At 40.4% G+C, this 27,925-nt stretch overlaps 3 protein-coding genes and 1 long non-coding RNA gene across 4 annotated transcripts; 2 read left to right on the top strand and 2 right to left on the bottom strand.

Annotated features, from left to right (window-relative positions):
* The first annotated feature begins 130 nt into the window (after positions 1–130).
* Positions 131–3,907, top strand: Xe7 (A-kinase anchor protein 17A). Its single transcript, XM_081990471.1, is given in 16 exon segments — positions 131–807; positions 852–976; positions 979–1,046; positions 1,048–1,133; positions 1,502–1,621; positions 1,669–1,783; positions 1,786–1,878; positions 1,932–1,988; positions 2,043–2,214; positions 2,972–3,091; positions 3,094–3,135; positions 3,181–3,322; positions 3,373–3,440; positions 3,443–3,518; positions 3,567–3,647; positions 3,693–3,907. Coding segments are annotated over 16 exon segments (2,091 nt in total). The 5' UTR covers positions 131–283; the 3' UTR covers positions 3,895–3,907.
* On the bottom strand, positions 3,856–15,007 carry LOC145736714 (WD repeat-containing protein 44). Its single transcript, XM_081991128.1, is given in 31 exon segments — positions 3,856–4,081; positions 4,084–4,125; positions 7,635–7,696; positions 7,698–7,773; positions 7,776–7,889; positions 7,892–7,933; positions 7,972–8,165; positions 8,618–8,711; positions 8,714–8,732; positions 8,789–8,863; positions 8,865–8,923; positions 8,926–8,939; positions 8,994–9,241; positions 11,759–11,804; positions 11,806–11,917; positions 11,920–11,951; positions 12,116–12,281; positions 12,331–12,525; positions 12,651–12,823; positions 12,878–12,888; positions 12,890–12,893; positions 13,594–13,705; positions 13,772–14,032; positions 14,085–14,153; positions 14,156–14,207; positions 14,209–14,256; positions 14,258–14,281; positions 14,283–14,290; positions 14,351–14,507; positions 14,580–14,599; positions 14,632–15,007. Coding segments are annotated over 31 exon segments (2,694 nt in total). The 5' UTR covers positions 14,699–15,007; the 3' UTR covers positions 3,856–3,983.
* Positions 12,884–13,589, bottom strand: LOC145736180 (uncharacterized). Its single transcript, XR_014179841.1, has 2 exons — positions 13,323–13,589; positions 12,884–13,063 (listed from the first exon to the last, which is right to left on the bottom strand). It is a non-coding gene; the product is annotated as an uncharacterized LOC145736180 (long non-coding RNA).
* On the top strand, positions 14,587–27,831 carry Fmr1 (synaptic functional regulator FMR1). Its single transcript, XM_081990448.1, is given in 15 exon segments — positions 14,587–14,606; positions 15,072–15,216; positions 15,595–15,647; positions 16,365–16,518; positions 16,575–16,632; positions 16,635–16,737; positions 16,794–16,905; positions 16,907–17,028; positions 18,801–18,974; positions 19,032–19,143; positions 19,194–19,337; positions 21,240–21,471; positions 24,441–24,623; positions 24,716–24,865; positions 27,103–27,831. Coding segments are annotated over 14 exon segments (1,833 nt in total). The 5' UTR covers positions 14,587–14,606; positions 15,072–15,165; the 3' UTR covers positions 27,288–27,831.
* Positions 27,832–27,925: the final 94 nt, after the last annotated feature.

The raw sequence follows: 27,925 nt of genomic DNA on the forward strand, positions 1-27,925 counted from the left end.
TAATTGGAAGATTGTACCGTAAACTACTATTTTGATAACGTATCCTAAAACTAGTTTGGCAACACTGCGCAAAGTTGACAGATTTCAATAATTTTGACATTTGACCACTCAAACAACTCTAGTCCCCTAACCCAACTTTCCCGCATCAAAATCAATCATAACATTTTACTTTGTTTCTACAGGGATTATTTAAAGGAAGATTAGGCTTTATTAACATAAAATTTACTGAATTCTGGTGTCTAGCCTTTCATTTGCCTAGTGGCGAGTGACGGAGGCTGGAACTATGAATGTTTTTCAGAGATGCCCTTGCACGTCCGAGTTGGAGCCCCTCTACCTGTCCCAGCAGCTCTACCTGCGCCCCATCGCCAAGCTGGGCATCTCGTTGCAGTTGCCCAACTTAAAAAAGCTGGGAAAAAGCGTGTCCCACTGGGAGATCATGGATAAGCTGAAAGAACTCATACAGCCCGATGAGTTTACTGTATTGAAAGTATCCAAGACTACGGTGGAGTTTGTGCGGCTGGAGGCCGAAGTGGAGAAACGTGCCAAATTGGAGCGGGTCATAAGCAAGTTGAACCACAAAATGATCAAGTTGAAGGACTTTAGTGACTTGATGAGGGTCAAAGCAGCTGAGTGGCGCTCGGAGTTTCCTAATCGACGTATTTGGGATGCTTACTTCTCTGAAGCTAAGGATATGGACGAAATGAAGGCTGGGGAACGACCTGACACCATGCACATCTCTAATGTACCTAGCAAATGGTTTGCATCCAGTCATTTGAAAAACGACGATGATTTGATCCCTTCAGGTTGGTTTTACCATTAATTTGATAGCAAAGTGCACGCAAATTTTCTAGAAAAGTATTCTACAAAGTGTTTGAAAAGTTTGGGAATATTCGTTATGTGGACATTCCAATTTGCGACCCCTACCGTAAAAAAATGAAAGATCACATTTCCGGACTGAAATTGTCTTGTTTTGAGAAATGGACTGGTTTGAGGGCTATGTACAGTTCAAAGACTATATGGGATTCACGAAAGCCATGGACAGTTTCCCGCGACAAGAAACTGGTGCATAAAACTGAAGATGGATACATGGAAGTGGAAATTAAAGTGGATTTCGACAAAACCAAGCATTTAAGGTGTGTATAGAGATGAAACCACACTGTAAGTAAACTTAACAGCTCAAATTTGACAGTTGTATTCCTTTCAATAGTAAAAATGATTAGGTGACTTTCATAACAATATTTTAACCTTAAATACGGTCATGTGACTGTAAACATGCTCTTTTAACCCTAAGAAGAGTTATCTGACCCTCAAGATTCATTGGGGGCTTAAAAATGGTCAGGTAGCCCTTTTAGGGGAATTTGACTGTTGAAAACGATCACGTGACTCAAATTGGGAATGACGGTAGGCTGATGCCAAGTTTCCTAGTCTAATTAACCATTCATTCTCAGGGTTAAGCTCGGTTTAGTTTAACTGGAAGGTGAAGTTTTTAATTTTTTTGCAGTGATGCCTCCATTAGGAGACGGGAAATTGTCAGGGACCGAATGGTGAAAAAAGCGAAAGAAAAAGAGGAACAAGACAGGCAGGCTTTGGACGAAAAGAGACGACTAGAAGAGGCGGAGAAGTAAGTATTTTCGGGTTAAAACAGTCTTTTTTCAAAAAATTTGCCAGGAAAAAGGAGGAAAACCTGAAAACGCAAAAGGAAATCCGCAGACACGTGCGCGAGGAAAAACGCAAAGCGAAAATAATGAAAAAACTGGAAATCACCGGATCGGACGAGATAAACGCGAAAAATCGCCAGCGAAAAGAAAAAAACTCGTTAAAGTGCAACGGAAACTCGAAGCGATCCGATTGGTTGAGGAGTTGTTTAAACGAGTCAAGGTAGGCGGTGCTAAATAACCTAACCACACTTTTCACCTTCAATTTGTAATCAGGAAAAACACAGCGAAGACGTGCAACGTTACGACGTTCCGGACAAACGCGCTGACGAAGTAAGGGTTACTTATACAGGGTGGTTAAAAAAAAAAATAATTTTTTTTTGACAGTTGAGAAGACTGAAAAACATTCGAGAGTTGAACTATCTGGACCAGAAGGAAAAGTTGCACAACGCGGTGAAGGGACGAGCAGTTTTGAAGAGTTTAATCGCTAAAAAAATTAAACCAGCAACATTTTCTGATTCGTCCAGTTCATCTGAACTCTCATTGGACGAACCAACAGGTTTGTTTTAAAAAAAAATTTACACCTAAATTTGCTTATTACCAAAAAGTTTAACCGTTTGGTCGCTAGAGGGCGTGTTGTAGTTGCCTTAAATATCCACTATTTGATGATCAAGTTTGCAAAACACGATTATCTGACAAAATCAAGTTAACGATCATCTGTATGGCTGTTGACAACGATGACGTAACAATCAGTATAAAAAGTGTCCTGAATGTCACGTGACAACTGTCATAAACCACTATAAGCTTTATTTTCAGTTTTAGAAGAAAACTTTAAATACAGGAATGTCTGTTATATTTCCAGACAATATTGAATTATACAGGGTGTCTCAAAAAAATTAAAACTTGTAAGACGTAGCATATTTGATTTCGAACCAAGTTGATTCAATACATTTTTATTAGACAAAATACAATTGAATATCATACATAACAATCGAATTTACGGTAGTATCCAAGTTTGCAAAAAGAAAGGTAAGTTTGGTTAACGTAATTTTGAGACACCCTGTATGATTAAAATTCATTTAGAAATGTAGTAGACATTTGTATCTACCACTTTTGTATTTAAAGTTTTCTTCTTAAACTAGAAGTAAACAAAAGTATTGGAAGAGTTTGGGCGCGTCCGTATCCAGAGCCTCATCGTAAAACTTCGGCTTCAGTCGGTGCGTAAGGGTTAGCGGTTGCCGAACGTTGTCACGAGTTGCGGACGCGCACAACTCGTCCAATACTTAGTTCGCTACAAAATAATTTCTTATTTTAAGCAGACCGAAGCAACTCAGGGATGCACGGACAGCATCCGGCGGATCGGATGTACGACGTGCCGCCCCTGTACGGTTTCCCCTACCAGGCAATGTACCCGTCCCCGTTCGGGCCCCAAATTTACCCGACATTGACATTTATGCGGTTTACAAAGGCCGTGGACGGGGTAGCGTTGATTTATCACTTTCTAGACCGAATCAAACGTGCGCAGGTCGTGGGAGAGGCCGGGGCTACGGTCGGGGCCGTGGTGGTCCCAATTCGAGGGGCTCCTACCACGTACCGGGGGCGTTCGATGAGTACTCAAAGTATTACAATCCCAACTCGCGGCCACGACACTTTCACGACAGAAGGAGGTCAGAGTTTGTCAATTCACTGATTAGAACGAGTCATTTAGTTAGTTTAGGTCCCACTCGTACTCTCCGCGCCGTTCGCGTAGCCGGAGTTACTCCAGGCGTAGATCGAGGAGCAGGTCCAGGAACGATCGAACCGAAGACGGGATTACAGTAGTAGCAGCAGAAGTAAATCCAGAAGTTACGATCGAAGATCCAGGCGAGTGTAAATAATTTATTTTTTAGTGTTAATTTTGAGTTTTTTTAGGTCGAAGAGCAGGCGTAGAAGTCGGTCAAAAACCAGGTCCGGGAGCAAAAACAAGCGCCGGTCGAGCCGGGAAAAATCCAGGTAACTTTAACTTTTACGCTGGAATAAAGGTACATAGTGTGAAAGGTCTAGGGAAAGGTCAGTGGATTCGTCAAAGTTTATGACACGCGGCAACTACAAGAGCAGAAGGAACAGGCAAAACGGCGCAGCAAGTCTTGGTCGATGCCAAAAGACCAGGACAAGAGGAAGTCGTGGTCTAAAGCCCGGGAAAAGGCGATTAACAACTCCGTTTAAACATTCATTAATTTGTTTCAACAGATTAAATTGATTGGACTATAAAACCGCGTATTATTCCGTAAAGTATGCAAAAAAAAACAAAAACGTAAGCGGTAATGTGACAGTGACAGTTTATACCAATTAGGCCATCGCTGAAACTGGTAAGGAACTGTGTTTTGGTTTGGTTTTGTTGACGAAAACCTTGATGCAACCGTTAAAATCGGCCGAAACCAACACGTACCGCTACATCCTTTGGTATGTTGCTCCACAACCGATCGTCCACCTGAAAAAAAAACGAAATAACTTTGACAACACTGCTTTGAACCTGTCAAGTGCAGTCAACGCCTACTATGTACTATGAGACAAAAATGGCGGCGTTAGTGGTTAGTTTGTGCCTGTCGACGACGAAGTTTTGCTAAAAAGACCAGCGAAGGCAAACAAAGCCCTGAAACTGCACTATTTTAATAGGGACACCCTGTATGTTATCATACCGTTGGATTGCGCATAGTCAGGGCTACAAATGACGTCACATGTCCCCGTAAACAGGGTGGACAGTTTTCTAGGAATACAGAATGAAGAATTTTGTTAGAAATTTCCTAAAAGAGCAGCGAGGGCATTCAAAGCCCTGAAACTGCACTATTTTAATTGGGACACCCTGTATGTTATTATACCGTTGGATTGCGCATAGTCAGGGCTACAAAATGACGTCACATGTCCCATATACAGGGTGGACAGTTTTCTAGGAATACAGAGTGAAGGATTTTGTTGGAAGTTTCCTAAAAAGAGCAGCGAGGGGCGTTCAAAGCCCTGAAACTGCACTATTTTAATTGGGACACCCTGTTTGGATTGTGCATAGTCAGGGCTACAAAATGACGTCACATGTCCCGTAAACAGGGTGGACAGTTTTCTAGCATACAGAATGAAGAATTTGTTAGAAATTTCCTAAAAAGAGCAGCGAGGGCATTCAAAGCCCTGAACTGCACTATTTCAATTGGACACCCTGTAATGTTATCATACCGTTGGAGTGTGCATATTCAGGGCTACAAAATGACGTCACATGTCCCGTAAACAGGGTGGACAGTTTTCTAGGATACAGAGTGAAGGATTTGTTGGAAGTTTCCTAAAAAGAGCAGCGAGGGCAATCAAAGCCCTGAAACTGCACTATTTTTAATTGGGACACCCTGTATGTTATTATACCGTTGGATTGCGCATAGTCAGGGCTACAAAATGACGTCACATGTCCCATATACAGGGTGGACAGTTTTCTAGGAATACAGAATGAAGGATTTTGTTGGAAGTTTCCTAAAAAGAGCAGCGAGGGCAATCAAAGCTCTGAAACTGCACTATTTAATAGGGACACCCTGTATGTTATCATACCGTTGGAGTGTGCATATTCAGGGCTACAAAATGACGTCACATGTCCCGTAAACAGGGTGGACAGTTTTCTAGGAATACAGAATGAAGGATTTTGTTGGAAGTTTCCTAAAAAGAGCAGCGAGGGCGTTCAAAGCCCTGAAACTGCACTATTTTAATTGGGACACCCTGTATGTTATTGTACCGTTGGATTGTGCATAGTCAGGGCTACAAAATGACGTCACATGTCCCATATACAGGGTGGACAGTTTTCTAGGAATACAGAGTGAAGGATTTTGTTGGAAGTTTCCTAAAAAGAGCAGCGAGGGCAATCAAAGCCCTGAAAATGCACTATTTCAATTGGGACACCTGTATGTTATTGTACCGTTAGATTGTGCATAGTCAGGGCTACAAAATAACGTCACATGTCCCATATACAGGGTGGACAGTTTTCTAGGAATACAGAGTGAAGGATTTTGTTGGAAGTTTCCTAAAAAGAGCAGCGAGGGCAATCAAAGCCCTGAAAATGCACTATTTCAATTGGGACACCCTGTATGTTATTGTACCGTTAGATTGTGCATAGTCAGGGCTACAAAATAACGTCACATGTCCCATATACAGGGTGGACAGTTTTCTAGGAATACAGAGTGAAGGATTTTGTTGGAAGTTTCCTAAAAAGAGCAGCGAGGGCAATCAAAGCCCTGAAAATGCACTATTTTAATTGGGACACCTGTTTGGATTGTGCATAGTCAGGGCTACAAAATGACGTCCATGTCCCGTAAACAGGGTGGACAGTTTCTAGCATACAGAATGAAGAATTTGTTAGAAATTCCTAAAAGAGCAGCGAGGGCATTCAAAGCCCTGAAACTGCACTATTTCAATTGGGACACCCTGTATGTTATCATACCGTTGGGAGTGTGCATTATTCAGGGCTACAAAATGACGTCACATGTCCCGTAAACAGGGTGGACAGTTTTCTAGGAATACAGAGTGAAGGATTTTGTTGGAAGTTTCCTAAAAAGAGCAGCGAGGGCAATCAAAGCCCTGAAACTGCACTATTTTAATTGGGACACCCTGTATGTTATTATACCGTTGGATTGCGCATAGTCAGGGCTACAAAATGACGTCACATGTCCCATATACAGGGTGGACAGTTTTCTAGGAATACAGAATGAAGGATTTTGTTGGAAGTTTCCTAAAAAGAGCAGCGAGGGCAATCAAAGCTCTGAAAACTGCACTATTTTAATAGGGACCCTGTATGTTATCATACCGTTGGAGTGTGCATATTCAGGGCTACAAAATGACGTCACATGTCCCGTAAACAGGGTGGACAGTTTTCTAGGAATACAGAATGAAGGATTTGTTGGAAGTTTCCTAAAAAGAGCAGCGAGGGCGTTCAAAGCCCTGAAACTGCACTATTTTAATTGGGACACCCTGTATGTTATTGTACCGTTGGATTGTGCATAGTCAGGGCTACAAAATGACGTCACATGTCCCATATACAGGGTGGACAGTTTTCTAGGAATACAGAGTGAAGGATTTGTTGGAAGTTTCCTAAAAAGAGCAGCGAGGGCAATCAAAGCCCTGAAAATGCACTATTTCAATTGGGACATGTATGTTATTGTACCGTTAGATTGTGCATAGTCAGGGCTACAAAATAACGTCACATGTCCCATATACAGGGTGGACAGTTTTCTAGGAATACAGAGTGAAGGATTTTGTTGGAAGTTTCCTAAAAGAGCAGCGAGGGCAATCAAAGCCCTGAAAATGCACTATTTCAATTGGGACACCCTGTATGTTATTGTACCGTTAGATTGTGCATAGTCAGGGCTACAAAATAACGTCACATGTCCCATAACAGGGTGGACAGTTTTCTAGGAATACAGAGTGAAGGATTTTGTTGGAAGTTTCCTAAAAAGAGCAGCGAGGGCAATCAAAGCCCTGAAAATGCACTATTTCAATTGGGACACCCTGTATGTTATTGTACCGTTAGATTGTGCATAGTCAGGGCTACAAAATGACGTCACATGTCCCATATACAGGGTGGACAGTTTTCTAGGAATACAGAGTGAAGGATTTTGTTGGAAGTTTCCTAAAAAGAGCAGCGAGGGCAATCAAAGCCCTGAAAATGCACTATTTCAATTGGGACACCCTGTATGTTATTGTACCGTTAGATTGTGCATAGTCAGGGCTACAAAATGACGTCACATGTCCATATACAGGGTGGACAGTTTTCTAGGAATACAGAGTGAAGGATTTTGTTGGAAGTTTCCTAAAAAGAACAGTGAGGGCAATCAAAGCCCTGAAACTGCACTATTTAATTGGGAACCCTGTATGTTATTATACCGTTGGATTGCGCATAGTCAGGGCTACAAAATGACGTCACAAGTCTATACACAGGGTGGACCATTTTTCAGATTTCAGCGATCGTAAAAGTACATACTTTGTGGTGCTCCGATTGGTTGTCAGGCCTAAACCTCAACTGGTTCTCCTCCAACATTTAATGATGGGGGCGGGTTGGGGGCGAACACTGCGCAGGTCACGACGGCGTTGTGCGCCTTGATCGCCTCCCAAAATCGTTACGGTCGCGGCGCACCGACGAAAATTTGGCGTAATCGTGGTGCGTGTTCCAAATGTAGATGTCGCGGTTTTCCGAACCGCTCACAATGTATTTACCGTCGTGGCTAAAGCTTCCTTGATTTGACTGCTCATATTCACGTAACCTGTCAAAACGGGAACTGTCAGAAAACCACTGGTTGTGGCATGTTGTTGGAACAAACCTTTTCCTTGTATTTACACGAAACGTTCAGATCGCGCAAGTCGTACAGTCGAATGCGGCTGTCGTTTGACGTCACCAAGATTTTGTCCTCGCCCGGCATTGGCTCGATTCCGCTCACTTTACGACCAATCGCGTTGCGACCTCTTGACGATCTCACGTGAATTTGAGTGTGATACTTTAATTGGTCCGTACTGAAATCAATGACGTAAGTCTATCTCTCTCTCTCTCTCTTTGACAAACAGCTGAACTTCGCCCAATCAACTTTTATACGTCAATGGACGTCATTGACGTATAAAGTGTATAGAAAGTGCTGCTAGTAAGTGAGTTATTTGAGGTTAATGAATAGGTGCATTGAAACCTGGTAGTGCAACTTTAACGCCCTCTAACGGACAAATCGTGCCACTAACCAATCAATTTTAATACGTCAATGGAAAGCTTATTTAATTGGCTTTCCATTGACGTATAAAAGTCTATACAAAGTGTTGCTAGTAAGCGAGTTATTGAGGTTAATGAGTTGGTGCACTGAAACCTGGTAGTGCAACTTTAACGCCCTCTAACGGACAAATCGTGACACTAACCAATCACCTTTAATACGTCAATGGAAATATACCTCATAAGTAAGTGACGTCACGTGTTTATTTACCTGTAAAATATGCATCTGCCATCGTACGTTCCCACCACAGCAAATTTGCCATTTTGACAGAAATTCGCGGCCGTAATCAGTTTCGGTTTGCCTCCACCTCGTTCCAAACTGCCACCTGTCAAAAGTCAATCATTCTGTCAAAACAATTCAAAGTCGTTCGTTGAAAGGTACCTTTTTGTCGGGAATGTTCCAGAGACGTAATTTCCCGTCCAGGGAGCCGCTTAAAAAGTACCGATCGTCGCGCGGGATGAAACACAATGGCGGTGACGAAATCGATGTGCTGAAAACAGCACAGACACTCTTTCTCGATATGTGCCATAATCTGGCAGAAAAAAAACCTGTCAAAACTGTCAAACTGGAACCGTCAATCACTCACCTGACAGTTTTGTCCATACTGGAGGAGAGTATAAAGTAGTTTTTGGACCAGGACACGTCCAACAAATCGGACGTGTGTCCCGAATAGGTGCAGAACGGTTTCGGCATAAAAACCAACCGGGCGGCCTCCTCAGGACTGAGACTTTCCAGCGCGGCCAACGAGTGATCAACGGTCGAGTGGTGTGACGTCAGCGATTCTTGCGACGGAGTGGGGGACACTTTTTCCGTATTGTACTTGTTGCGCATGTCCTATGCGAATATTTTATTTTGAAATACCTTCTAAACACTTCCAAAGCCTTCTACAACTATTTTAAACCTTCCCAAATTGTTTTAAGATGCCAGAGGCCTCTAGAACCATTTTGAAAGTTCCATTAAACTTTAAATGTAACTGAGAACATTCTAAACACTTCCAGAGCCCTCTACAACTGTCTTAAACCTTCCCAAACTTGTTTTAAGTTGCCAGAGGCCTCTAGAACCATTTTGAAAGTTCCATTAACCTTTAAATGTCATTGAAAACATTCTAAACACTTCCAGAGCCCTCTACAACTGTCTTAAACCTTTCCAAACTTTTTTAAGTTGCCAGAGGCCTCTAGGACCATTTTGAAAGTTCCAAAAACCTTTCAATGTCATTGAGAACATTCTAAACACTTCCAGAGCCCTCTACAACTGTCTTACACCTTCCCAAACTTGTTTTAAGTTGCCAGAGGCCTCTAGAACCATTTTGAAAGTTCCATTAACCTTTAAATGTCATTGAAAACATTCTAAACACTTCCAGAGCCCTCTACAACTGTCTTAAACCTTCCCAAACTTGTTTTAAGTTGCCAGAGGCCTCTAGAACCATTTTGAAAGTTCCATTAACCTTTAAATGTCATTGAAAACATTCTAAACACTTCCAGAGCCCTCTACAACTGTCTTAAACCTTTCCAAACTTGTTTTAAGTTGCCAGAGGCCTCTAGGACCATTTTGAAAGTTCCAAAAACCTTTCAATGTCATTGAGAACATTCTAAACACTTCCAGAGCCCTCTACAACTGTCTTACACCTTCCCAAACTTGTTTTAAGTTGCCAGAGGCCTCTAGAACCATTTTGAAAGTTCCATTAACCTTTAAATGTCATTGAAAACATTCTAAACACTTCCAGAGCCGTCTACAACTGTCTTAAACCTTCCCAAACTTGTTTTAAGTTGCCAGAGGCCTCTAGAACCATTTTGAAAGTTTCATTAACCTTTAAATGTCATTGAGAACATTCTAAACACTTCCAAAGCCCTCTACAACTGTCTTAAACCTTTCCAAACTTGTTTTAAGTTGCCAGAGGCCTCTAGGACCATTTTGAAAGTTCCATTAACCTTTAAATGTCATTGAGAACATTCTAAACACTTCCACAGCCCTCTACAACTGTCTTAAACCTTTCCAAACTTGTTTTAAGTTGCCAGAGGCCTCTAGAACCATTTTGAAAGTTCCATTAACCTTTAAATGTCATTGAGAACATTCTAAACACTTCCAGAGCCCTCTACAACTGTCTTTAACCTTCCCAAACTTGTTTTAAGTTGCCAGAGGCCTCTAGAACCATTTTGAAAGTTTCATAAACCTTTAAATGTTATTGAGAACATTCTAAACACTTCCAGAGCCCTCTACAACTGTCTTTAACTTTCCCAAACTTGTTTTAAGTTGCCAGAGGCCTCTAGAACCATTTTGAAAGTTCCATTCACCTTTAAATGTCATTGAGAACATTCTAAACACTTCCAGAGCCCTCTACAACTGTCTTAAACCTTCCCAAACTTGTTTTAAGTTGCCAGAGGCCTCTAGAACCATTTTGAAAGTTTCATCAACCTTTAAATGTCATTGAGAACATTCTAAACACTTCCAGAGCCGTCTACAACTGTCTTAAACCTTTCCAAACTTGTTTTAAGTTGCCAGAGGCCTCTAGAACCATTTTGAAAGTTCCATTAACCTTTAAATGTCATTGAGAACATTCTAAACACTTCCAGAGCCCTCTACAACTGTCTTAAACCTTTCCAAACTTGTTTTAAGTTGCCAGAGGCCTCTAGGACCATTTTGAAAGTGTCATTCACCTTTAAATGTCATTGAGAACATTCTAAACACTTCCAGAGCCCTCTACAACTGTCTTAAATCTTTCCAAACTTGTTTTAAGTTGCCAGAGGCCTCTAGGACCATTTTGAAAGTTTCATTAACCTTTAAATGTCATTGAGAACATTCTAAACACTTCCAAAGCCCTCTACAACTGTCTTAAACCTTTCCAAACTTGTTTTAAGTTGTCAGAGGCCTCTAGAACCATTTTGAAAGTTTCATTAACCTTTAAATGTCATTGAGAATATTCTAAACACTTCCAGAGCCCTCTACAACTGTCTTTAACTTTCCCAAATTGTTTTAAGTTGCCAGAGGCCTCTAGAAAAATTTTGAAAGTTCCATTAACCTTTAAATGTCATTGAGAATATTCTAAACACTTCCAGAGCCGTCTACAACTGTCTTAAACCTCCCAAACTTGTTTTGAATTGCCAGAGGCCTCTAGGACCATTTTGAAAGTTTCATCAACCTTTAAATGTCATTGAGAACATTCTAAACACTTCCAGAGCCGTCTACAACTGTCTTAAACCTTTCCAAACTTGTTTTAAGTTGCCAGAGGCCTCTAGAACCATTTTGAAAGTTCCATAGACATCTAAATGCTATTGAGTCTCTTATTTGAAACATTTTGTAGTACTATTTGACAACTGAAATTAATTAGTCAGAATGTCAGGGTGAGGAACATACCTGGAAGAAAGGGTAGGCGTCTTTAACCATCCAAATGCGCAGAATCGTCCTGGCCGGCTGTGGCCAACAAACGGCCGCAGATCGAAAACTTCATGCACCAAATCGGGCCGTCGTGCTGGCCGTTCTTCAATTCCTGCACGTGTTCGATTTTCTCAAACTGTAAGGACCTTTATGGGAGTTTGACGCCTGTAAAACAACCAACACAACACTTACGTTATTTGACAGTTACTCTGCACTCGACAGCTGTCAAGTGGTAATAATAACATAATTTGACAGTTACAATTTCGTAACGGTTTTGGGAGTTTCCCCAAACAAATAGGCCACCCTGTACACTCATACGAATTTTCCTTACTTCAGTTTACAGCTTTGGTTCGCCCGGATGTTACATTGTCAACAATGTCGATAATGTCTTCTTTGTGGCGAGCGTGCGACACTTCCTGCGCAATACTCTTAGCCTTGTGCATCGCCTTTTTGACGTTTGTTCCGATTAGTCGTTTCAGTTTGGCCGTTCTCTTTCTCACTACTACTCATATTCAGTCCGTTGGTTAACGGCTAAGACAAAGACAACATACCGCCCGGTTCGTTGTCGTCCACGATCGGAATGTTCGTGGTTTTTTGGTTGCAAACGCTTTCTTCGTCACTCTCCTTGTCCTTGTCCATAGCTGGAGGAACTGACGTCTCTGACGTCAGACGCATTATGTGCAAAGACAACGGATTGATGCACTGGGGTAACTTGTCTTCGGCCACACTTAACGGTATCCTCTCCCCTAATTTACAATATACAGGGTTGCTCAAAAAATGACCAACATAGGTGATTATTTTTTTTTTTGTAACACCATCTTTATAGTCATATGTTCCTAAAGTCTAAACATAATTTGCAGAGTGGTCTTACCAGTATCCAGATTTAAGACGGTAACCTGTTCTAGGATTTCCATGTCGGACAATTGTTTACCAGAGTCGGTGTGCGTCCTAACCTTTAAATTGTAGGGATAGAGGAGGTTTTCGTCGCCGGCCGATTTGCGTCGGTCCTTCGAACTGTGCCGGCTCGCAGTTTGATGGGTGCCGCTGCGCAAAAAGCCCCCTTAAACACGTAAATTCGGGGAAAAACCAGTTTATTACCGATGAGGGCCTTAGACTGTAAGTCCCACGCTACTGGACACTGGTGGAGGATGTGACGTCTAGTAGTTTTTTCAGGTAATTCTTCAGCTGTTTTGTCAAAACTTTGACAGCCGCATTGCTTGTGTACACCTGAGCTTTCAAGCTCACCGTGTCCAGAGGTTTTACCACAAAGTCTCCTCTAGTTATCTGAATGCAAGACAGAACACTCAACAACGCAAAAATCATATTTAAATCCAGATGGAGGAAAGCTTGATCAATGTCAACTGTCGAAAACTTTTTTTTTTGACATTTGACAGAAGTAACATGCAATCCGCCATTTAATTATTCAATACAAATCAAGTAGGCTGTGAATTGTTTTCAGTTTCGTAAGTAATTAGTTGTGTTAGTAGAGGCATCAAATAATCAATAAATAAGGCAAAAACAACTGTAATCACCACTAAAGTACCTTAAATAGGATCAGTACTTTATTTTGCGGTAGGGCCTCCAGGATTTCCCGATCTAATTCCCATTCATCAAACTTTAAAGGTAATAAAAAAACGATTTCTGCCAGTTTAATCACTGTCATGGATGACACCTACCCTGCGCGATACTCAGTGAATGTTCGCTCCTCAAAGTGGACCGATTGATCGTCGGATTGTTGGCCGGTTAATTGTCATTTCCTGTGGGATTTGACAGAGGAAACTGAGGGCAAACGCTCGATTTCCCTGGTCAAATACTCGATAGTGCTGGCAGGACTGTCCGGATTAGTTGGAGTGGGAAACCGAGGCACTGGAGGACGATTTCTGCAATAAAAACACCGGCAAGTCAGCACCGTAATTTGTGATTGGTCTAAAAAAGCAAAAATGCAGCAACTAGGCTAAAATGTCATTGGAGTAGACATCTGATGACACTTACTGCTAAAGCAAGGGATCCAGCTTTTTTGATTTTTTTTTAACCGAGGAGGAGCCACCGGGGCGCTGGATGGAGGTTTTTGCTTGGGTTTAGTGCTGGCAATGACGTCAGGCTCCTGCAGCGCCTGTTTTCCCGTCCCAGAGGGCCCCGCACCAGTCGAAGACAGCGTAAACGTGCTGGGGTACTTTTTCGAACTTTGCGTCGACTCAGAATCGAGAGAACTGGACGACAACGCCGAAACGGACATGGCTTTTCGCCCTCCATCTACAGTAGCACAGTAGGTCACAACTTAACCTCACTAACTGAACCATCAAACCTGCATTGTTGTTAATCCCTTTGATTAAACGTTTCAAGGAGTTGATGCTTTGCAAACTGAATGTATCCGCTCAATAACGCGAAATGGGTGGGATGTTTTGCTGGTTGCCGCATACACTTCGTCCTATGGAGGATGTTTGACTGTGCGGAGGGGTAATGTTACCACAACCCTCTTTCATCGTCATGCTGAAGCTTTTTTTCGCAACTCTGCAACAAGACGAATAAAATTGTTTAATATACAAGAAGTAGTATAAGGCTGTTAATAACCTTCAAACTTTCTTCTACTGCTGGCAGGCACCTGGGGCTCCCGAAAGACATGATCTACTGCAGCACCCTCAGATTCACCTTTACCCTTGCTGCTTTCCAGAAAGTTTGGCACTGAACTGGAACGCTTTGTTGTGTTCTCTTGAGGGGCATCTTGTGTCTATTCCTGAAATTGTAGTAAACAACTGGTACCTAGTTTATATAGTGACAGGTTTTGTCAAAAAGGTTCTACTAGGGTCAGCGAGTGAAAAACTCCAAGGTGAGTGACTAAATTTTGAAATTACCTGGGGTTATGCTGGATATTGTGTCCTGGGCATCGAAAAACTCCTCTGAATCACTGCTAGTTGACATGTTCTCATGTTTAGCTGGCCCTACTAAAATACCAATTTTGATAACATTGCAACTAGTAATTAACTGATATTGTAGCTGTTATCAGATTATTATCTTTTTTTCTTTTTGCACCAATGTTTATTATTTAATATCAACAACAGGCCATTTTATAAATACGTCAGTTTTTGGTTTATTGACAGTTGACAGGTTAGGATGTATTTTTTAAATTATTTGGTAATAATTTTAGTTGCACACAGGTTCTTATAATACATTTGTTTGTGTTTTAATTATTATTAGGGTTTTGCAGTGGTTTACTGTAATTTTTTTTGCCTGTATTTTAGATTTTAATGTCAAAAGTCTGCAAACGTCAACAGTGTCAGTTTTGATGTTTCAGCGAATCGGCAGGCGGCAGCATTGTGGCTAGTAGTGAATTTGCTTCGGCTCAAAAGGATTCAAGGCTGATTCCTCAACTAAAAGAGAAAATTAACATGGAGGACCTGGCTGTGGAAGTTGTCGGCGAAAATGGGGCTCTTTATAAGGTCGGTATCGTTTAAAATACGTCGTAAATAGGGGCGCGAGGGCCGCACAAAAGGCGCCGCGCCCCGTCACGCTACAAACTCGCACGGTCTGGCCGGCGTTTCATGTCCCTACACAACAAAAATTTCGGATTTTTCGGTCTGGCCCCCGTTTTATTTGCCGCCATGACCGTTTGACAGGGCGTGTTACCGTCCCATGTGTTGGGGCACAGCCTTATTAAACCACCCCCGTTATTGCCCCCACCATTCCTTGGTTTCACTTGCTTTGTTAAAAAAATCGTTTTTACACCAATTCCCTGCAAAGGTTATGTGTTCATCCTATCGGATTACATTGTGAATGTGTGTGCCCCATTTATAACCCCATTTTTTTTTGCCTTTTAGGGCTTCATTCTGGACGTTTTCGACGATGGGGTGCTTGTACACTTTGAGGATGAGTAAGTTAACCCTTTTGCTGTATTTGTTATCTAAGCTCCAATTAACATCAGATTAATTACAAGCTCATTATTTACTGTGTTAGTGGACAAATTTAGGGCCTGTTATCTTATTAAGGGGCTTAAAGCCCAGTTTTTGCATTACTGTACAGTATGGTCAAAACCTTATAATGTAACCCTACCACTATACACAGGGTGTTTTCATAAACATACTGAATTGTCAAGATTTCTGCATAATTAGAGAATGATGACAAAATGGCTAATAAATGCACATCAATTCACCATTCTTGAAGGTGCTACACTGAAAGCAGTCTTTAGAGCTCCATGGAGCCAAATTTGACGTTGAGAAACTGTTTGATACAATTTCTATGTCACGTGACAGTTGTTATAACTGTCAAAACCCACTCACCAGTGACCTGAAAGTATAAATTGCCAAACAGATGTGTTTCTTTGAGGAATTGCATCGCAAGTTGTTTACGGCTCCATGGAGCCTGAAAATTGTAATTTTTTCTTGTCCAAAATTTTAATGGATTGTTTATATTTCGTTTACAAAGAAAATCCTCGTCTCTCTTTCTCTTTTTTATAAGTTTTTGTGGAGAAAAACACAGAAAATGGTACAGTACAGCATTTTATGGCTTTATGACAGTTTTCACTGACTTAAGCTATAAAAAGCTTAGCTAAAGTGTCTTGCTACGATTAATCGGGCCTGTAAACCGGTAGATGGCAGCCAGATTCAAAATTTCCATACGAACAAGTCCGTTTGCCACCAACAAGCACCGAAACTAAGGTGGAGTTCACAGAGAACATGGAAGTGGAAGTGTTCTCCAGGTCAAACAATCAGGAAGGTTACGGATGGTGGAAAGCGCGTATTAAGGTAGTAGTTTCAATGATTTCCCCCTGTTATTTGAGTGATTTTCCCTGGTAAATCAGATGATGAAGGGCGACTTTTACGTGTTGGAATATCTGGGCTGGGAAAATACCTACACAGAATAGTTAGCACCGATCGGCTTAGGCAAAAAAACAACAATCCCCCCATCGATAAGGCCATGTTTTTTAAATTCGAATTAGAGGTACCGGAAGACGTCAGAGACTAGTAAGTCGAGTTGATTAACCGAACCATCACAGTATCTGTCAAATGTCAAATTGCAGCTGTAAAAAGGACAACCACAAGGAGTTTGCCAAAGCGATAGGCGCCGGACGTATTTTTTACAGCGCGGACAAGGGGGCGCTGCTTGTCATTTCCCGGTGCGAATCCAGTCGGAAAAAGGGCCGCGTTGCTGCAGGACATGCATTTCAGGAGTCTCAGTCAGAAGGTTTTGTTGTTAAAACGAACCGAGGAGGCTGCCAGACAATTGGAAAGCACTAAGTTAGCTTCAATTGGAGGGTAAGTAAACCACTATTATTATTCACTTCAAACCCCAAAAAAAATCGTTATTTTAACTAGGACACTCTGTATATTATTACGTCATTTTATAGCACAAATGTAGGGCTTTTTATAGACCTATAATTGCTATACCAAACACTGAAGGTTTCTGGGATATTTGAGGTTAAAATAGTCTTAAAACACAAAGGGTTACAAGTGCCTGCGTGGAGTTCGAACCCAAAAAAAGCGTTATTTTCACTAAGACACCCTGTATTTTATTACGTCATTTTGTGTTAAGTCTGTTATTTTAATTTCAACTGTCAAAACCTACCATAAAGCTGCAAAACTTGCTTGAAAGAGCAGAATTACTGTAACAATTCATTTGACTCTGTTTTGTACCTCCATGACAGTTTGTAAAGCTGTGGAAGTTATTTGACACTTGATTCAGTCTGTTATACTAGTGTCAAGTGTCAAAAACTCCCCATGAAGCTGTAAAGCTGTAAAATTTGCTTGGAAGAGCAGAATCACTTTAAACAAGTAATTGGCTGTGTTTTATACCTCCATGACAGTTTTTGACACTTTGTAAAGCTGTATAATTTATTTGACACTTAATTCAATCTGTTATACTAGTGTCAAGTGTCAAAAACTCCCCATGAAGCTGTAAAGCTGCAAACTTGCTTGGAAGAGCAGAATCAGTGCAGAAATAAATTTCACTCTGTTTTATATCTTCATGACAGTTTTTTGACAGTTTGTAAAGCTGTATAATTTATTTGACACTTAATTCAATCTGTTATACTAGTGTCAAGTGTCAAAAACTCCCCATGAAGCTGTAAAGCTGCAAAACTTGCTTGGAAGAGCAGAATCAGTGCAGAAATAAATTTCACTCTGTTTTATACCTTCATGACAGTCTTTTGACAGTTTGTAAAGCTGTATAATTTATTTGACACTTAATTCGGTCTGTTATACTAGTGTCAAGTGTCAAAACTCCCCATGAAGCTGTAAAGCTGTAAAACTTGCTTGGAAGAGCAAAATCACTTTAATCAAGTAATTTGAGTGTGGTTTTAATTGTATGCAAAGCAATATTGTTGATTTGACATTTAGTCTAACCTGTCATTGAAACTGTCAAAATCTCATCCATGCAGCTGTAAAGCTATAAAGCTTCTATGTGCTGAAACCAACCATAGAACCATAGAATTGCTTTAAAAATGTGGAAATTGCCATAGAATTCAGTGGCAAAGTTAATTTTTTGTCTTGACTAACATATACAGGGTGTCCCTCTCTGAAGCTTAAATCGTAAGAATTTCAATCAATTTCGTAGCCATTTTAGGTCACTTGCTTGAATAGCACCAAAGTAGGCGGTGCAAACTTGACGTCACGATGACGTACTTGAACAAAATAATATTATAACCAACTGTCAAATTACGTCATCGTGACGTGAAATTTGCTTGGCATACTCGATGAAGCGTCAAAATGATACAATCCACAGCCTACTTTACCATTAATATTTGCGAAACGACGCCATCTTGGATGTTGGTGATTATTTCAAAATGCTTGACAAACTTGCCTTAATTTTATCTTGCCAAGATAAAATTATAAGAATTGGGGTGTTTCATTTAAAAAAAAACTCAATATTTTGTTATTTTTAAAATTCATTTTTTCAACATTCCATTTTACTTTCTGCAGTGACAAGTTGTCATGGAACTGTACAGAGTGTATCAGTTATTATTTTTAGCTGGTTTTGTGGTTTGTACGGTTTTTTCCATAGAATCTTTACGAATTTACTGTAATTTCAGATATTCGGACGAGTTTCATGTGAAGGAAGATCTGATGGGACTGGCGATCGGCGCTCACGGCGTAAACATCCAACAGGCGCGCAAAATCGACGGAATCACCAACATTGAACTAGAAGAAAACACGTGCACTTTCAAAATCTACGGGGAATCGGACGAGGCGGTGAAAAAAGCTCGGTAAGTGAGATTTACGGGGAAAATTCCGAGGAAAACCACGCTGATTTGGCAAAACAGGTCGATGCTGGAGTACAGCGAGGAATCGCTGCAAGTGCCCCGAACTTTGGTGGGCAAAGTGATTGGGAAAAACGGTCGAATCATCCAGGAAATCGTCGACAAAAGCGGAGTGGTGAGTGCGTTTACACCGGAGGGTTGTATTCTATTTTGGGCGTTGTACAGGTTCGGGTCAAGATCGAGGGGGACAACGAGCCGCAACCGACGATTCCCCGCGAAGAGGGGCAAGTTCCTTTTGTGTTCGTCGGCACCGTAGAAAGTATATCCAATGCTAAAGTGCTCTTACAATATCACTTGGCTCATCTTAAGGTAAGGCCACCCTGTATATTATTTTAAATCGTCATTTGACGTGTGTCTCCAAATTTTTTATGTTTCATTCATCACCCAGTATAACCTTCTGGTTTTTGAGTAATGTTTTCTGTCAATGTACTGTTTTTGTTAAACTTGAATAACTCACTTATTTGACTGGCATAGTATGTACTTTTATGTGTCTATGGATAGCCAATGAGATTAGCTTTTTAACGATACGGCAACATTGCTTGATTGGTTGAATCGTTTGGCTACCAGGGGGCGTCAAAGTTGACCGATAATTTCTGTACAATTTTTATGCTTTGTTTTATTTGAACCTGAATAACTCTCTTATTTGACTGACATGTTATGGATTGTTATATGTCAATATATAGGCAATGAAATTAGCTTTTTAACGATACGGCAACATTGGTTGATTGGTTGAATCGTTTGGCTACCAGGGGGCGTCAAAGTTGACCGATAATTTCTGTACAATTTTTATGCTTTGTTTTATTTGAACCTGAATAACTCTCTTATTTGACTGACATGTTATGGATTGTTATATGTCAATAGATAGCCAATGAAATTAGCTTTTTAACGATACCGCAACATTGGTTGATTGGTTGAATCGTTTGGCTACCAGGGGGCGTCAAAGTTGACCGATAATTTCTATTTAACTTTTGTGCACTAATATTAATATTTACTCCAGTACATTAAAAGGGAATTTAACGAGTATTTTAAGGGTTATAAAGTGGTCAAAACTAGACACCTGTAACTGTCAGAAATCACCAAGTTATGAGCTGTCAAAGTACTCTACTAATTTGACATTTACCAGTTATTTTAACTAATAAATAATTAATAATCACATTCTAGCAATATTGCCAAATTAACTATCTTTTCCTAAATTAGTAACAAATTTTTGCTATGTTGCCATTTTTCTTAAAAGTGGTTATATTGTCAAACTAATTAATTTCCTTATAAAGTGTAATATAAGTTTTGTAGTGTTGCCAAGTTGGCTTTTATATAATGTAGATAAAAAAATTTGCAATGTTGCCAAGTTGACAAATGTCTGACCATTTTGGTCATCCAGTCTGTGTTGATTCCTCAATAACTTGGTTATTTGACTGGTGAGCTATATAACTATATAGGGTGTTCCAAAAAGGGTTTAAAGGGCTTTAAAATGGTATATTGAACCACCCTGTAACTGTCAAAGTAACCAAGATATTGGGTGTTAAAGTAGAAATTATCGATTTTGGCCATCCATTCATCCAATCTGTGTTTATTGCTCAATAACTTGATTATTTGACAGGTGAGCTATATCACTCTATAGGGTGTTCCAAAGAGGGTTTAAAGGGCTACAAAATGGTATATTGAACCACCCTGTAACTGTAAAAATAACCAAGTTATTAGATGTCAAAGTGGAAACTATCAATTTTGGCCATTCATTCATCCAATCTGTGTTGATTGCTCAATAACTTGATTATTTGACAGGTGAGCTATATCACTCTATAGGGTGTTCCAAAAAGGGTTAAAAGGGCTTTAAAATGGTATATTGAACCACCCTGTAACTGTCAAAGTAACCAAGTTTGTGGGTGTCAAAGTGGAAACTATCAATTATGGCCATCCATTCATCCAATCTGTGTTTATTGCTCAATAACTTGATTATTTGACAGGTGAGCTATATCACTCTATAGGGTGTTCCAAAGAGGGTTTAAAGGGCTACAAAATGGTATATTGAACCACCCTGTAACTGTCAAAGTAACCGTGTTATTGGCTGTCATTCTTTATTCAGGCAGTTGCTATGATTACATGATTATTCCACAATCTTAGACATGTTTTATTGGTTTCTATGTTATGAATCACCCTGTATACACCACGTGAACAGATTTTTTCAGGCAATTTACATCAGTTTTTGTTGAACAGGAAGTGGAGCAATTACGTCAAGAAAAACTGGAAATCGATCAGCAACTGCGCAGCATCCATCACGGTTCGAATTTGGGTTCGATGCAGTCGTTGTCGATGGGCGGCCGCCGGTCGGACCGCGGTTTCAACAGCGACATGGACGGACGGGGGCCGAGGGGCGGCTCGCGCGGTTTTAGGGGCGGCCGCGGCCGTGGGGGCGGCGGACCGAGACAGGGCGACCGTTACGGTCAGGGTACGCAACCGACCGACTATAATAACATTGACGGACGGCCGGGCGGTCGCGTTAAGAACGGCCGGATACCGCGAGGGGGCAGGGGGGCGGCGGCCGGCGACCGTAAGTGACGGCCCGACCAGTCCGGTTTACGACCAATGCAGCAGTGGCGACATCTAGCGTCACGTTAAATCGCTGCCGTTACTCGAATACGGTCGTGGTTTCATGCGTCATTCAACTGTCAATTATTACTTTACAATTGACATTTTTGGGATTTTTTTTTTTGGCATCGAAACCACGACCAATTGAATCACAAAAAACTTTCTATAACGACTTAATAGACTGACCCGGCCGACGACTTAATTTACTAAAAAAAAAGCACGCGGACGCCACTGATGCGTCCGTTTTAACCGATTTTTGCTAGAATGTAATAATTGTTTTAGTGTTGAATTTGGATTTTTTCTGGTTTTTTACTAACATATACAGGGTGTCCCTCTCTGAAGCTCAATCCTAAATCGTAAGAATTTCAATCAATTTCATAGCCATTTTAGGTCACTTGCTTGAATAGCACCAAAGTAGGCGGTGCAAACTTGACGTCACGATGACGTACTTGAACAAAATAATATTATAACCAACTGTCAAATTACGTCATCGTGACGTGAAATTTGCTTGGCATACTGGATAAAGCGTCAAACTGATACAATCCACAGCCTACTTTACCATTAATATTTGCAAAACGACGCTATCTTGGATGTTGGTGATTATTTCAAAATGCATCAATTTCTCAAATAATAACTCAATATTTTGTTATTTTTAAAAATCATTTTTTGATGCCAATTTGTGACTACCCTGTATCGTTTTTCTGCACTCAAACAGTGTACAAAAATTTAAAATAGGTCCGGTATAGAGGGACTTAAAAAAAAAACTTAGATGACCCTGTATACATAAGTTAACCTGAAATGACTCTAAAATGGTTTTTAATTTGCCTTTGCATAGGACCGGACACCCTGTATAGTGTGCCTGATAGAGGGTCGTTTTATGGTAACTAAACGAGCCCGTTCAGTGTTATTAATACTTTTGTGTCACATTTAATATTGGCAACAATGTAAATATTATTTTTGTCTTGGAGTTTCTTAAAACGCCGCAAATCCATAATATACCAGTGAGGACTAAAAAAAAATAACAGTACCGTAAATAACAGTACGTAAGCCTGAAACAAAACTTGGCAACATTGCCTGAACTTTATTCAAGGTATGGCAACACTGTTTGTTTCAGACTCGTAGTACAGTTTGAACGTTACTTTCTGTCACCAGAGTACGACAAAAATTTACGCACTTTGTGACGTCATCCCAGTGTACTTTGATTTTTGCTATAACAGCACAGTGGTATTGACAGCAAAGGAATAACCAAAAAGGAAAATTTTTATTTTTTTTCTCTCTCTGTAATGTAGAGCGTTATGTACTATATTGTTTTGGCTGAGAAGGTTTTTGTAAGGAAAATGGACGTAAAGCTGCCGAAGAGAGACGGGTAAGACAGTGTAAAGGAGTGAGCGCGAGAAAAAATAGAATGAATGACATAGAGAGTGACGTTATCTGTCAGAAACAAAGCAAAACTATCCCCACAAAGCTACAAAACTAACAAAAAGCTTATTTAAGAGATTGTAAATCAGTGTCAATTAAATGACTTGATTTTTATAGTTTCCATCGTCCATCGAGCTATAAAACTATAAGAAACCTTCTTGTTAACTGCAATAAGTGTTAATTTTGACAGTTGACGTTTCGAATCAACGTAAATGTGGCAACAGTGTCAAAATCCAGTCCGTCAAAACTAAAAAACCCTCTTGTTAACTGGGGGTAGAATTTTGACAGTTGCGACACTTCAAACGCACTTTGATTCGTTGTAAATGTGACAACACTGTCAAAATCCACTTTATCAAGCCATACAACTAAAGTAAATCCTTTTAAAAGACTTGAAATTAGTGTAAACTAATTAAGTTGCAGTTTATAGCTTGATGGGTAGGATTTGAATTTTGAAGTGACGTTTGTCTGTCTTTTGACAGTTGTCGCGTTCGACTGTCAGTTTTTGCGTATTGGTCAGTCTGTCACGAACCAAACAACTGTCAAAACAATCTCCATAGAGTGAGATAAAATGACTTCATGCGCTTTTTACAGTGTTGCCACCTGAATTTAAACTTAAACTTAAAACGTGCAACAGTCACTGAGCTCTTTACAGTGTTGCAACCTCGTTGAGTCTTTAAACGTTCATTTCCCACTAAATCAAAAACCTTAAAGCCGTTTATTAGGGTCAGTTGTACTCATGCAAATTGAACAATTTAACCACAACCGATACAACTGACTCTTAGTGGATTAAAAAGAAAAAAATCGAGGCTTAATGCAGATATAATCGAGCTTCGGATAGATTTAACTACTAGTGGCTTATATCTGCATCACCGTAAATGTAAAACGTATTTAGGTAATTTCCGGACATTGTTTTTACCGCTCTTAGGGCGCATTTTACTTAGGGGGTTAGTAAACTCGAACTTAACACCGCGTACACGTTGAAAAACCTACGGAAGGGTACGCAAAACCAGGCCATGTGACCAAATTAAAGGACATTCACGTTCGTTTCAATCGAATGTACTACTCTAGAGTAGTTTTAAGTAGTTTGTCCTGAACTAAGATGACTACACTATAATAAAGCCTTAAAGGCTTTTAAAAGACTGGCTCTCAAATGTGTCTCGTAAAAATTTTTGTGATTTTTTTTAGAAATATAACTTTAATAAGATTAACGCTGTTTTATTTTTTTTTTCTATTGGCATTTGGGTACCCTTTCAACGGTTCAATGCGGTGTAGTCAAGTTTACTAACTTTTCACTAACACTCCGGTATATTGTGGGATTTGCTGGTTTTGGAAGGGTAACCATTTGCTTTTTGGTGGTTTTGAGCGTCAAGCTGCTGAAGTGGCATTTTACTGTCAACTGTCATTTTCAAGGTTCCCGTCGCACGACACCGGACACGGCCGAGGATCGAGTGTCGGACCGTCGTGGGTACCAGCAACGGTACGACGGTCACAAGTTTGACAATCGCAACCGTAGAGGGGGCGACGATCGTCGTCGCAACCATGACGACGAGGAAACAGTGCTGGACAGCCAGGACGTGTCCAGCGCCGACGTAGGTACGTTCCGTTCATTAGCTTGTTAAGTTGCACGTGACTATAATTATTGCGCCTGCTCATTGTGCATGTTTGTTGTCGCGATTACCGAACAGAGTCGATTTCGAGTCAAGAGGGCTGGTCGGAGAACGCGGGCGGCGTTCAAAGGGGTGGGGGTGGATTTAGGCGTAGGCGGCGCGGGGGCCGCGGCTTTCGTCGGGACGATCCGGACACTCGGAACGACACCGGACATTCCCGAACGTCAGGTACCTGAATTAGATTAGTTTGTGGAGTAGCACCGGTAGGGTTTGAGAGATCAGTTTAATGCAACGTCACGGCACAACTGTCATTTTAGTTTCGACTATTCACGTAAAGTAGATGGCGCTGAGCCTAGTAAACTCCACCCCCTACAAAATTGCTTGAAAACTTCAAAAAGAATCACTCTGTAGCTGTTAAGGTAACAAAGATATCAGCTGCCAATTAATTAGATTTTCGATATTTGAACGTTTCAACGCTGTATACAGGGTGAACAAAAAAAAAAGGTTTTTTTAGGTTACAAATCCTTAAAAAAAAAATCACTCTTTAGGTGCCAATATACCTGAGAAATCAGCTGTGAATTGTGGGAGTTCTTAACTTCTGAATGCTTGTAAAAGTATCTGGACAGTTTAAAAAGCTTCTAGACTGTTCTCGGAAGTATTTGGAAGGTTCTGAAGGCTTTTAGAAGCATTTGAAATGTTCTGGAAGGTTCAAGAACCTTTGGAGACGTTCTGAGTGGTTTTAGAAGCATTTGAAGTGTTCTGGAAGCTTTAGAAAGGTCTGAGAGATGTTCTGAATGGTTTTCGAAGCATTTGAAATGTTTTGCAAGTTTTGAGAAGCTTTGGAGATGTTCTGAATGGTTTTGGAACCTTTGAGAAGCTTTGGAACTGTTCTGAATGGTTTTAGAAGCATTTCAAATGTTCTTGAATTTTTGGAAAGGTCTTTGAGACGTTCTGAATGGTTTCAGTAGCATCTGAAATGTTCTGGAAGCTTTGGAAAGCTTTGAAAAAGTTTTTGGAAGGTTTTGAATGGTTTTAGAAGCATTTGAAATGTTCTGGAAGCTTTGGAAAGGACTTTGAGACGTTTTGAATGGTTTTAGAAGCATTTGCAATGTTCTGGAAGATTTAGAAACATTTTGGGACGTTCTGAATGGTTTTAGAAGCATCTGAAATGTTCTAGACGTCTTGACAGGTCTTTGGGACGTTCTGAATGATTTTAGAAGCATCTGAAATGTTCTGGAAGCTTTGCAAATGACTTTGAGACGTTCTGAATGGTTTCAGTAACATCTGAAATGTTCTGGAAGCTTTGGAAGGCTTTGAAAAAGTTTTTGGAAGGTTTTGAGTGGTTTTAGAAGTATTTGAAATATTCTGGAAGATTTGAGAAGCTTTCGAAAGGTGTTTGAAACGTTCTGAATGGTTTTAGAAGCATTTGCAATGTTCTAGAGGCTTCGAAAGGTCTTTGGGACGTTCTGAATGGTTTCAGTAACATCTGAAATGTTATGGAAGCTTTGGAAGGCTTTGAAAAAGTTTTTGGAAGGGTTTTGAATGGTTTTAGAAGCATTTGAAATATTCTGGAAGCTTTGCAAAGGACTTTGAGACGTTCTGAATGGTTTTAGAAGCATTTGCAATGTTATGGAAGATTTAGAAAGATGTTTGAGAAATTCTGAATGGTTTTAGAAACATTTGAAATGTTCTGGAAGTTTTGGAAAGGTTTTTGAAACGTTCTGAATGGTTTAGAAGCATCTGAAATGTTCTGGAAGCTTTGGGAGGCTTTGAAAAAGTTTTTGGAAGGTTTTGAATGGTCTTAGAAGCATTTTAAATGTTCTGGAAGCTTTGAGAAGCTTTGCAAAGGACTTTGAGACGTTGTGAATGGTTTTAGAAGCATCTGAAATGTTCTAGAAGCTTTGAAAGGTCTTTGGGACGTTCTGAATGGTTTTAGAAGCATTTAAAATGTTCTGGAAGCTTTGAGAAACTTTGCAAAGGACTTTGAAACGTTCTGAATGGTTTAGAAGCGTCTGAAATGTTCTAGAAGCTTTGGAAAGGTTTTTGAATGGCTCTAGAAGCATTTCAAATATTCTGGAAGCTTTGAGAGGCTTTGGTGGAAAGATCTTTGAGACGTTCTGAATGGTTTTAAAAGCATTTGAAATGTTCTAGAAGCTTTGACTATACAGGGTGATCAAAAGGCGATATTTTAGGCTACAGATTGGTTAAAAGAATCACCCTGTAGCTGCCCAGGTAATCTGTGAAAAATCAGCTGTCAATTGATAGGATTTATTTAATTAAATCAATTACATTTTATAGCTCGATGGGCAAGATTTTGACAGTTGCAACGTTTCAAATCTACTTCACTCCATTGTACGTGCGACAACACTGTCAAAATGTCAATCGTAGGGTGGTCAAAAATAATGTTTTGCCGCGACGTTGCCGGTTCAGTGAGGGTTCCAGTAAGAAATTGAGATGTTTTGCAGGTACGGTGAACGCGTCATCGGACGTGCAGGAACCACAGAGCGGCAACGACGGATTGCCGAACGGAACAGCGCCGCCATCTAGAGGCAAGGGACGCGGCGGTGGCGCCAACAGATCGCAGCACGCGCGCGGCGACAAACCGAAAGAACAAATCGTAAACGGCAACACTGCCGCCCCGAAATTCTAACACGTGATTATTTAGCTCGCCCCCTCACGTGTTTAACCTTGTATATCGTTATTCTTTTTGCTCTCGAAGTATTTTTTTTTGTTCTTTTTTTTTTTGAAATGGAGGAAGAACAGTTTTACGCGAGTGCGCGTTGAGATAACTAATCTTTTGTTTTTTTTTTTCATTTATTTGGTTTTCATATCTAGCGTGATCTAACGATTCTAGTGTTGCTCTATACATTAATTATTTATGAAAATAATGTAAATCGCCTTTGTTTTTACACGGAACGGACTTTTGATTACGTCGATTACCGGACCCGACCAAGTGCGCAAACTCGCTCAAAGTGACCCAGTGTTTTTGACCTAACAATTATACGCATCTTATATATACAGGGTGGTCAGCTGCCCGCTCTTAGACGAGACTTTGATGGACTGTTTTGGTTCTGTGAACCGGTTTTTTACTTCGTGTTAGAATTATGTAGTCGCGGTGTTTATTTCACTTTTTCAATTTGCATGAATTGGGTTGAAAGTCCGTTAGGTATTAATAAACAAAACACTTTCTAAAACGTTTCATTTTCTTATCCCCCACACCGTCCTGTGTTTATACCTCGATGCACTAGTACACTTTAACACCTCTATGGCGCTATCTGTCAAAAGCAA

Source organism: Ips typographus, linkage group LG12, assembly GCF_016097725.1.
Source record: "Ips typographus isolate SLU linkage group LG12, UJ_Ityp_2.0, whole genome shotgun sequence".
Lineage (NCBI taxonomy): Eukaryota > Metazoa > Arthropoda > Insecta > Coleoptera > Curculionidae > Ips > Ips typographus.